General features: G+C 35.5%; 1 protein-coding gene across 1 annotated transcript in view; it reads right to left on the reverse strand.

Annotated features, from left to right (window-relative positions):
- Window positions 1-12,086, reverse strand: part of DARS1 (aspartyl-tRNA synthetase 1) — a 43,263-nt gene that overhangs the window by 2,979 nt on the left and 28,198 nt on the right. The window contains exons 8-14 of the mRNA XM_075757225.1: window positions 7,446-7,557; window positions 5,339-5,473; window positions 4,036-4,183; window positions 2,960-3,106; window positions 1,919-1,961; window positions 1,187-1,267; window positions 433-544 (exon numbers count right to left, since the gene is read on the reverse strand). Of these exons, the coding sequence (XP_075613340.1) occupies window positions 433-544; window positions 1,187-1,267; window positions 1,919-1,961; window positions 2,960-3,106; window positions 4,036-4,183; window positions 5,339-5,473; window positions 7,446-7,557 (778 nt within the window). The remainder of the gene's footprint in view (window positions 1-432; window positions 545-1,186; window positions 1,268-1,918; window positions 1,962-2,959; window positions 3,107-4,035; window positions 4,184-5,338; window positions 5,474-7,445; window positions 7,558-12,086) is intronic.

A 12,086-nucleotide genomic window follows, 5' to 3' on the forward strand; every position in this document is an offset into this window, starting at 1 on the left:
TTTTCTTTAAATTTCAACAAAGAAACACTTCTTGCTTATTTGCTCTCCGTTCAAGATTTAAAAAGGACAGCCAACCAAAACTCTGCCAGAGTATTCTGTAAAATGTTTGTGAGAGTACAGGGAGGCACAAACTTAGTTTGTCTGCCCTCATTCTGTTAAAGGTATTTCCTGCATTACATTCTTTCTAAAGTCCTCAGAAACAATTCCTTTTCATCAAGGTGTTGCTGGGAAACTAACTAGTTTCTTAATGTTACCACTCTAGATTAAAATGGTTAAACAGAACCAGATGGCTTAACATTAAGAAGGAAACAGTACTGTGATTTTAGCACTACTGCCATATAACAAATTCTGCCCCAAATTCTTCCTCTAAAGGAAACAAATTCAATCATGATTTATATTCTTTTAAATTCAGCTTCACGTTTGACTTGTTACCAATGCCATGATGCCGGGCTCTTTCTGTCAGCAGTTGAGGATCGTGAATTCTCTGAGCTCCAGACAAGATCTCTTCCCCTCTCATGAACATATCATAGGAGTTAGAGTTTTTCTGGAAAAACAAAGATGAGTTTATTTCCTGCCTACAGTTGCTCCATCCTTAGGTGGCAAATACGCACCTCTCAATAACTTCACTTATGAAATCCAAAGTTATGCAGTAAGAATGCAATGTATTTGGAGTCTGCCAGGGAATTACAGCCCTTTGGCTCCTCTCATTAAACTGGAGTTGATTTTAAAAACTTCACCCACACGCCCTCTGAAAAAACATTAGACTTGCATGTAGTTATCCCAGCAAAAGATGCTCTAAAGATATTTACCCTGGATTTAGGAATAAACTGGGGAATTTCTAACAATGTAGAAAAGCGTATTTTCTGTTCAAGTGTCTGTTGCCCTGGAAGAATATTTTTGCTTCTTTTCAGTGATGGTGGCAGTGCTCTGACCACGGAGATCTCTTCATAAACCCAGTTTTAGCTAGATTTCTTTCTTTCTGGTATGTTTTCACCAGTGAAGAGCAACTGTAAACATTTTACAATGTATGTTATATGTAACAGTGACCTAATCTTGTTATCAGAATTTTAATTAAAGCAGCAGATCATATAAATATACTTTTATCTATTTTGTCAAGTTATCCCTACATGGAACAATTTAAACTACAAAAAAACCCCCACTGACAACAACAAAGAATTTTACTTACAGGGTTTACTGGGTCTGGCATTGTATAAAAAGGCCTCACAGCAAGAGGATATTTGTCAAGAATATAGAAGTCCGTGTCATACTGAAAGAAGGTAATTTAAAATAGTTAGGACAAGAGAAGATGATGTAAAGAACAAATTACAAGAGGAAGACACAACCAGTGAATCTTTGAAATAAAGTAAAAAAAGATGTCCCAATAACTTGACAGTATTATCTTAAAAAAATAAGAGTTATACATAAAAGTGGTGTATTGTTTTTCAGTTTTCCAATACTACCTCCATGTAAACTTACAAATGTTTACCAGTAAAATGTCTTCTTGTGGTAACAGGTACTTACTTTTTTGTTAGAGATCTCATCTTCTCCTATAGATTTAGTTAGAATCTGGTTTGTGGGGTTTTTTTAATTATCATAAGAACTGGTTTTGAAAGTACTCAGTATAACATGATAGAAATAAATATAAAAGATTGAAAATGGTTTGAAAGAGCTTAATAATGATAAAGACAAAACTGTCAGTAGATTATATAAGCAGCAGCAAAATGGGAATGCAGACAATTAAAAATGCTTATGCTAATCACAACCTCTTCACAACTTCTGCATATTCTGAGATACTGTATTCTCAATCAGTGTGTAAAAAGTTGTTTCACATGAGTAGGCATTTTTACCAACCCAGTGACTCCATGACATCAGGTTTCAGATTCATTGACAAATTTTTTTATTCTAAAATAATTGTTACCTTTTCCTTTACCAGGCGTCCCAGGAGCTTTTCATTAGGTGTGCTGAAAAAAGATTATCACCATTAAAACTAAGTGATTTAAACCTGTACTGATGATATACTTCATAAAGCTAAAAGGATTTCAAGCTACAGATCTGCTTCCCCCACCCTTTAGAAAATCTAGTACTTGTTTCTGAATGTTTTGGATTGTCCAGACAGAAATTTCAGAAATAAAGTGTATTTCTGTTCCTAAATATTTTTATTGGTCCTAGAAATCCCTTAAATTAACTGATACCTAAAGATATTCTTGCTCTTAATGTAACTACTTCCTAGTCTCCATATTCTGTTTACTGAAAAATTGTGTACTCTATTTCCTCTTGGCATATACCTTATGCAGCAATTTCCTCTTAGGCGCAGTAAGTGAGAAACACCATAAGCAGTTGCTGAGGAAATTATTTTGCTCTGTCAAACTCCTATGATTTAAACTTTATGCACAGATCATTTAACTGTAAAATCACACATTATCCTAATGGTACTGGACATATTATGGGAAAGAAATTTATTAAGTGTCTTTAGAAAAGTTTATATATAATCAGTTAGTTAAACCCATCTTTCAGTAAACCAATGGGAATGCCAATCATGATTGCTTAATCATTTTCCTAAGAAGTGGAAAGAAGAAATGGGAAGGTGTTACTGAAAAGACAGACCTTAAAACTGAAGAATCCTTTTGCTTAATCCTGTTCAAAGACACGTGACAATTCACATGAAGGACTGCAATTGTTAGAAAAAGAAATGCTTCTTATCCTTCGAAGGTTCAAGTTACTCTCTTTTTATGTTCTAAGTTATTTTCTTTTGGATTTCAGAGTTTGTACGTGTAGTCTACATTAAAAGGAAGGACTATTTTCATATCCATTTGTTTGTCAGGAGATCTGGATACAAGTACTGTTTATTCCTCAAAAAGCTTATGGTTCCTTCTTGAGGACTGTTAGTTGCACAGCACAAAACTGACACTTTACTACCACTTTCACAAGAGTCTGACACATTTGTGTACTGCCAAAGTACCTCAGATCTTCTTCATCCCCCATCTCAACACCAGCCTCTCGAAGCATGGCCACAGCTTCACGATATTCCAGCCTCAGTGTTGGCTCCAAAAACTTAAATGGCTCACATGGGAACTGCTTGTTCACTGTCTGAATTTCAGTTTGGAATCTATATACGAGCAAACAAACACAGAAACAAAATACAAAACAATCACGGAATGTTTGCCACAAGAGGTCCCTCTTGCAACATAGAAAACTTTTAAAGCCACTTTGGGAGAAATTCTGCACAATCTTACATGAAATGTTTCATGTAAGTTAATCCATCTACTTCAATGGTATACATGTTAATATTTTAGTATTACTTCTCTTTTATTCCTTTTGTAAGAAATAATTGACTAGGTCAAATTTTCACAGTAAAGACGTTGAGAAATCATCCTTTGATTTGTAGTATTTACCCAAGTTCTTTGATTTGAGCAATATCCTATTTCAAATATAAAAGAGAAATTTCCTTCTAGACAGATGAAAAGATTTGCATTTCTGCTGGCAAGACAGTCCAATTTGTAAGCAAATTAAAACCACTTTCTAAACTTGTGGCCTGGCTTTTTAATGACTTAGACTGTGAATAACAGAAAATAATAGTTGCTGCTTTCATGGCAGAGATGCAGGCCATTACAATAAATTTGATTCAAAAAAAACTTTCTTAGATAATAAATATTAATTTCAAAATAGAACAATCAGTCTACCTGTAGTGGCACAAAAAGAAGGACCTTTTAAATTAATGACGGTTCCTTTCTGTTAGGAAGTCCTTCCCACAGTAAACAACAAGTTTTCCTAGTGCAAGCTAGCATACTCTAGAAGATGCAACTCGGGCTAAAACCAGACAGTTTGCTGGCCTATGGCTAGAGTGAACTTTAAAAGTCAGACACAAAGAAATAGTTAAGAGTAAAGCAAAAATGTCTGGTTTAAAGTTTTGTTGTAAATCAGATTACTAATGATTATCTGACAAGCTGGGGATAAAATGCTCACCCATTTCATACCACAATGCAAGAGATCTCAACCAAACGAAATTGCTCATGAAATGGAAAATGCTCTCATTACCTTTCCTGAAGTCCCTTGAATATCTGCACCAAGGTATCTGCAATCTCATCTACCACTTCATGATAGTGATAGTTAAAAGCCATTTCAATATCCAGACCAACAAACTCAGTCAGGTGTCTGTGTGTATTGGAGTCCTCAGCTCTAAATACTGTAAAATCAAACAACAGAAAGTCTAACTGACCTGAAATTATCATTCCATTTTGAAAAATAACACTGACAATCAATCACATCAGCATTTGGATCAGGCAGACAATGCTGTCTTTAGACATGACAATTCTCAGTGAAAAACAAACTAGCTGCCTGAGACCATCATTTATAACAACAGCGACAGCATTATTGTAGCTGTGGTGCTCAAAGGATGCAAGACTTGTGGAGGCAGTATCTCTCCTTAGACCAGCAGACATAAGTAGAAAAAACAGACAAGCTTTCAGGCACACAAGACCTTTCAGGTTTGAAAACTGCCTTTTTCAGAGGAAATGGACTTGTGCACGTGTGTGTTCTGTTGGGTTCTTTTTTCCAGATATATGAGTCTAATATAAAAATGTCTCCTAGAAACCATGACTCATTTGTTAGTAAGTAACAAGAAATTTAAATCTTCTGAATTACTTGCATCTTTTTTTAAAATTTATTTTATAAGCTGTTATTGACTTGTTTTCCAGCACTTCCAGCTAACGAATCTTTAAACCTGTCTTTGAGGTCTTCGAAAACCAATGCTGTATTACCACCTAAAGAGGCCATGACCTATCAGCTTTTGAGAAACAGACCATGACACTGGAAGTTATTAATTTTTTATTATTTACTGACAGCCCAGTTAGAAGTATGCATTTTCTAAATAAAGCTGTTTGGTACATATACAAAAGCAGGGGATAAGTATATATTAATATGCAATCTGAAGTACATAAAACGTAGCTTGCCTATTTTAACTGCTTACTACTGGGCAACTAAAGGCAAAGAGGCAACTACTGGCCATGGTTAATCGAGAACTACGGCGTCAGTAATCACAGTTGTGTTCCATGTTTTACTACCTTCATCATGTTATTGATTTCCAACGCAACTCTATTCTTTCTCCTCACAGAACAGCAGGCACTGCAGAAGAGCACTCCACCCTTATTTCAGCATTTTAGATTTGTTCCAGCAACTTCTCTGTCAACTTTACTCTCATTAGTTGCCCCAACTGAATTTTGTAAGTGAAACTGTATTACGTGAAACCATTCAAAGCTTTCAGCGTGACTGTTATCTTATTTGTACCACAGCTGCTAAAAGCCATCACTGCACACTTTGGATAAACCAACACTTTTCTTACCTGGCCCAATGCAAAAAACCTTTTCAAAGTCAGCACATATACACATCTGCTTGTACAGCTGTGGGGACTGAGCCAGGTAGGCACTGCTTTTGAAGTATGATACAGTAAACACATTGGCTCCTCCTTCACTGGCAGCTGAAAAGCAAATGCTTGCAGTAATTATTCAAATTAAAATGTAAAAAAGAAATCAGAGGTAGAATGATAGTCTATTGATCTTATATTTAGATATCAGAAGGAGATTTTTCTTCAAAGCGTATTAGTGGAAAAAAATGTATTTCCATCCTTTAATGCTAAGGGAAGTTTTGCAGCTCAGGACTGTCACACATTGACTTGCAAATCTGTCCATTTAGCTGGGGTAGTTTATAATGTTTCTATTCCCAGCTGTCCTTCACCTCAGAGCAAGAACAGCAGAGGATGCATGCTTGTACCACCACATCTACTTGCAGCCCAGTATCTCTGTGGAAATCAATCTTTATCAGTGACATAGGCTTCCAGGGGTTAATTGCAGAGGCTGAGATGAAAGTGCATATCCTGTTTTGCCAGGACCATCCTCTCTAACTGCAGGCATAAGTACCCCTCAGAGCCAAAACCAGATTTATCAGAGGACATCTGCCAAAGTTATAAAGCTGCCTCAGTTTGAGGCAGTTTTCATAGAAGGTTACCTTGAGAGAACAGGAACCAAGAACACATGCATTTGAATCCCTTACTGCAAACTGCCTACCAAAACTTTCAGCTGAGTCACTTTAACTCTCCATTTCCCAGTGTGTGATACAAGAGTTGTAGTTCCCTAACTTGCTAACAAAAGCATGCCAGACTGAAAGATTAATTAACTAATCTTTGAAGGTTTTAATGTTAAGATAACTCTAGGTAAAGTACTAATTATTATTATTATTACCAACCACTCCACTGAGATTAATGTTTCTTTGTTTGATGACCACTACTCCCACTGAAACGGTTTCAGTGAATAGTTATTTTTGAAAACAGTTAACTTAAAATCTCAAATCTTAGAACAGCTATGATATTTAAATTTGAAGTTTAGTAAGGATTGCATCGACTTAACTTAGTTATTTTTAAAAAGTATGATCTCATTCAAACAATAGGATGCTTGCTTGCTTGCTTTCAATGGTACGCTGCACAGTAAGACTAGCACACTTCCTCAAAGGTCGTACGTGAATAAACTACTTGGGAGTCTTTAGTACTTCATGCTGTTTCAACTGTCTCGGTAGGAAAAAAGTTATCTAATCTTACAGTTCAACAATACTTTCCATGCTGAAAGAATAGTTGCTTACATATATTTCCTTTAAAAACCCTTTTTTATCTCAGTCAAGACCTATCTTCAAAAATATCAATACAGAAGTATAAAATTCAGTAGGCAAAACGTATGCCTATAATGAATGCACATATAATGAGAATAATATAAATATTCTGCCCTTTATTTTCCATGCCGTATGTCTTTGTGACATCCACAAAACTTCAAAGAACACCAATAAGATGGAAGAAAAACATCCATTAGTAAATCAAGTAATTTGACTTTTGAAAACAATACAGCAGATCAACAACAAATCTACATTTCCAGACTTTTAGTTGGGTTGAAGCTGTTATGCCACACTTTCAGAAAAATGATCTACCACCTTCTATTCAGCCATATGCTCAGTGCTAAAGAAATGACATATTGTATATAATGCCATCATCTTTTATATCATGCTATGTTTGTTGTAACTTCTTTATGATGGCAGCTACTTTTAATCTACATTAGTGTTGGGTTTTTTATACTGGGAATGGAATTGGCAGTGCTTAACATTGAGAACACTGATTTGAAGAACAATGCATATGATCAGACATCTGTATTTAACCAAATTAAAACTTAAAATGCACCGCAGAGTGCATAAATCAGGTATGTATAATACTTGTCCTGTCATTCTTTTAATATCCCAAGTCAGGAGAAAAGTAAACAACTCTGTTACCTGCTAAAAGAAGTTTGCTATGTTGCATCTAAATCAGAAATAGAACTTTTTTAAATAAAAAGCTACTACATTTTTGGCAGATAAGTTCACTCAGAAACTGTAAAAGAAGCAGACCTGTAGCTGCTGGATCACATATACAATACCTGAAATGATTTTGGGAGTCTGAATTTCCACAAATCCCTTGCGAATAAGAGTTTCTCGGAAAAGCTGACAAATACCAGACTGAAGGCAGAAGATTGCCTGACTAGTGGAGGTCTATAAGAAGAAGATAAAATAATGAATCCTAAGTTAGTTTTTCCTGACTCTGTTACTTTTTCTGGACAGCTGGAAGGATGAATCTCTTCTCTTAGGAACACTTGATTACTGTATTTGCCTAAACAGAGAAAAGTGCAAATCCATAATTGTTTATTACACAAAAAGAAACAGCAAGGAAACAAGGGAAACTCTTCAATTTCTGGGATATTCAGTTATAAAGGAGGCACTATGGTCAATTCTGCATTTAAAGAATCATTGATTTATGAGAGGTGCTTCTGCAAATAAAGGTTTTATAGTAAGAAATTGAATAAAAACACTAAACCTATTAAAAAACTTTCAGCACACTGAACGAGAACAGCTGCAGTAATATACAGTGCATAATAAAAGCAAAACCCTTAATAACTTACATAAGGTAGAAATGTTTGTGTCTGTTAAAGGCTACCAAATACGTGTTTCATGTGAAAACAGTCACATGTTAACCATGTACAACACTGCCACTAAAACATCCTAAAACCAAGGTCTAAACTCCCAGCACTTACAACAGTCCACATAACACCTGATCATATGAACAGCAGTTCTCCTGTCTTTTCAAAATTTACTCCAAAAGTAGATTTAGCTGAATTTATCATCATCTTTTTGTTTATGTACATGACACAGTTAAGGTACTTATCTGGTTAGCAAATACCTACACTAAATGTTGCTGTAACATTCTTGGGCTTTAGTGTGAAAAAAAACCCCAACCCTTAGTGAATACTGAAAACACTGCAACACATCAACACTGAACCCATATCTGATTTTGAGCTTGCAGCGTTTAAGACCTGACAGTTAGCAACCTAGAAACGAATATAAAACCTAACAAGTTCTTGCAAACAACTAAGAGAACAGTTCTTTACGATGATCTGCGTCATACCACTGTTTACTTCTGCTTTCTGAAAGGTACCCAACTTTTCAGTTAGGGTAAGAGCAGCGTTGTGGGCTTTTTCACATGACTTCTACCAAACCACAAAACAAAAAACCCCCAATCAAAACACATTATATAAGTACCCAAATTTAGGCAGTCAGTCAGTACATATGTTGAAATAAAACTACAGCCATCATCTCTGCAAGATAAAGATATCGCTTCACTGAAAAAAACAAAAGGGAAAACTGTAATAATATTGCAGATCTGTAGTAATTTGGAGTTATGTGCAATTTTAGCTGACTGATAAAATATTTCAGGAGTGTAAGTGGTTGACACTAGTAAATAATAGCTAGCAGCTCTCACTGTCTGATAGCATTAACCACAGCCACTACTCCCACTACTTTCAAAATGAAGGAAATGAGGTTTTGAGCAACAGTTACAAAAGTATCCTTAAACTTTTTCACCTTTTTTACATGAGTCTCCCAGAATCAGACATATGCTAAGACTTTGCCTGAGTTCTGGGCATAATTTGGCAGTGTTACATCAAAGCACTGGATATGCATTGAAAGCGATATTTTAATTTTATTTTAATATTTTTATTATTTTAATTTAATTTTTCTTAACCATTTCCTTCCATTAGAAGGTGAAAGACATTTTCCAAGAGATGACAACTTAAACAGTCACATTTGGGTTTACCAATACAGTGTTTAGACAAATTTCTAAAAATGCTAAGAGACAAAATATACAACATTTATTTAAAGCAGGATAGTAACAATGGCTCCTCTACCCTTCTGATGAACTAACACCAGTTCCATGCCAGAACAGGTAGGAATGCAGTCCTAGGTCATAGAGTCCTAGGAAAAATGGTTGCTAAACCCAATTTGAAAGCAATTGCTCGGTCCGACCTAAAAGTGTGCACAGAAACACAGCCAGTCAATAACCAACAGAGTTCTCCACCAACAAGAGTTTGTCAGGTAGTAACTCCTCCTGGCTTTAGTGAGGATGCAGAAAAAGACTGTCTTTCTAATCCCATCTATAATGATAAATTATGCTTATAAAATAGTATTTATGAAAGCAGCCAAATTCACAGATCTGGACACTGAAGCTTTTATTTAACTATAGGTGAAGGAAAGAACGAGCAGCAATTTTCCATACCTCAAATTAGATCTGACAAGACCACTCTTCTTTCTACCAAAGGTAGCTGAGTTTCAGTGCTCGTTCATTCAGAGACTGCCAATAAGGATAACTGCTGAGAATTTGTGATACTGCAGTCTCCTTGTAAGAATTAAGCAGAACAAGACATTTGAGATAAGCTCCTAAAGAACTGCAACTGTCAACGTGCAGTGGAGTCAAATGGATGACCTCAAAAGTTTTATGTGCCACTGCAACTTTCCAAACATTTTAAAGAGGATTCTGTATTTACACATGGAGCAAAACTTTCCAGATTTAATTAGATCCTTTGCACTGGTATAATGTTTAGGACAAAAAGAGAGTGAATTTATCTGAACAAAATAATTCAAGCTGTTATCCTGCCCTTAACTGAGATGCTGGTATGTGTATTACTGTGTTTGGTACGGTGGTAGGTAACACAGTTACCATTTGAGCTACTACACTTCGGTACAACACAGCAAACTAAAGAGACAGTTGTCAAAATTAATTTTTACCTTGCCTTAAAAAAGCTTTTGCCATGGCATTCTTTTCCTGTAGCGTTTACTCTAATATGAACTCTTCCACATACATACTCACAAACTAGCTTATCTGAGACCATGGCAAAGCCAGGAAATATTCCTTGAAGAGTTAAGCAAGAACAGAAACAAACTGGTGCCACTTAAATGTTGCTGCATTAACAGTGTTAAATGTTGTAATTTGGTCTGCAGAGTTGATTTTACAGGAAAAGTCATTATTTTTAATAATCACCCATGTTACAGACAAAAAATGTTTAGCTAACAATGCTGAAATATGAGTTTCAGTCATAACCGCTAATTTCACCTGTGTATTTATTATTTAAATGCCACAAAGGAAAATAATAATAATAATAGAACAGTGTGTATTTTAATACTATAAGCAAGATTATAAAAACAACTACCATGTTTTATTAAGCACAAGCTGCAGTGTCAGAAAAATTGTAGCCATGTAAGTTGTCAGAGACCAACAAATGTGTTTCAATAGAATTGAGGACAGTTAACACCTTATGTGATCATATCTCAAAGAGGTGCGACTGAGGCACAGGCGTGCAAAGTTGTGAACTTTTCTTTTTACTCTCATGTCAGTTGTAGAATTTGTTCCACTCTAACCTCAGTTTTGTTTTTCTGTTTGCCTGCTGTAACTACCTATCTTCCACCATGAACAGTCACTAAATGCATGAAGTAGGCTAAATAAAAAAGGGGAAATAATGTAACCTATATTCTTTTAAGTAATACACATTAATATAAGTAAGTTTGCAGTTCCTCTACTATATAAAGTTTTTGCTAGGAAATAAGATTTATGTTAAATAACAATTTTTTAACCCCAAAGTGAAGTCAAATTTGTTCAAATTTCAGTATTACTTATAGTACAAGAAGAAGATGTGAACATGAAGTTTGTTGTCTAAACGACTGGGACTGTGTTGTCTTCACTACCAAATCAGTACCCACAATAAAATAAACTGTACCTCTGCTTGTTCATTACAGCTTGAATTCAGACAGGAAAAATACAGCTTTTGCCATGAATCAACTGAATTCAACACAATGAAATCAAGCTTGAAATAATCAAGTATTTTGAAAAACAACAACCCTGCATTAAGATCAGTGCACAGTTGGATTATCATATAAGACAGTCTGACATCCATAAACTACTAAAGATACAGTTTAATGTTTATGCTCTACACTGAGCAGTTTAAGCTGGATAATACTGACCCTAAAAACTGCTTTGGTCTCAATGGACTGTGCATTAGCAGACAAAATTACAGCATCAGGACTGCAAAATGCGTATAATGCAAGTCAAATTTGGATAGATACTGTTAAGATAAAAACCCTGCTGGACATCAAAAATAAGCCAGAGCAAGGACATCAGTCAGACCATTGTTAAAATACTTGATGAACCTGATTTTTTTCTTCAGAGGAAGACATAATAAGAAGCAAAACCCAAGTCAGCGTTTCACTTCATTGTTTTTCATCTACCACAGATCTTCATGAAACACGGTTTCTGTAGGTGTTTTTACAGGCATGGAAAGTCTACGTATCACTGAATACTTCGGTTAAACTTAAGAACTGCAGAAAAGTGAAGATTTAAAAACACAGTCAGTGCTCCAATTTGCCTTTTTAATTGTTCCAGTAGAGGAATGATAAATCAAACGTCTCTAGAATCAACTGTTTTGACTCTCATTAAGCTATCATGAAAAATAGATACTTAGGTCCTTACAGTCACCTGTGGTTATGTGAAAACACATCTGGCCTATACAAGGACTCGTCCTTCTTCTTACCAGCTCTCTTGTCTCTACACCCACAATTTTTCTACTCCACAAGTATGTGATCTGTATTTTATGAGTTAATCCACCAGGAACAGATTCATTCTTCCTCAGTCATAGAATCATAGAATAGTTTGGGTTGGAAGGGACCTCAAAGATCACCTAGTTCCAACCCCCTTGCCA

This window comes from Balearica regulorum, chromosome 6 (genome assembly GCF_011004875.1).
Source record: "Balearica regulorum gibbericeps isolate bBalReg1 chromosome 6, bBalReg1.pri, whole genome shotgun sequence".
NCBI lineage: Eukaryota > Metazoa > Chordata > Aves > Gruiformes > Gruidae > Balearica > Balearica regulorum.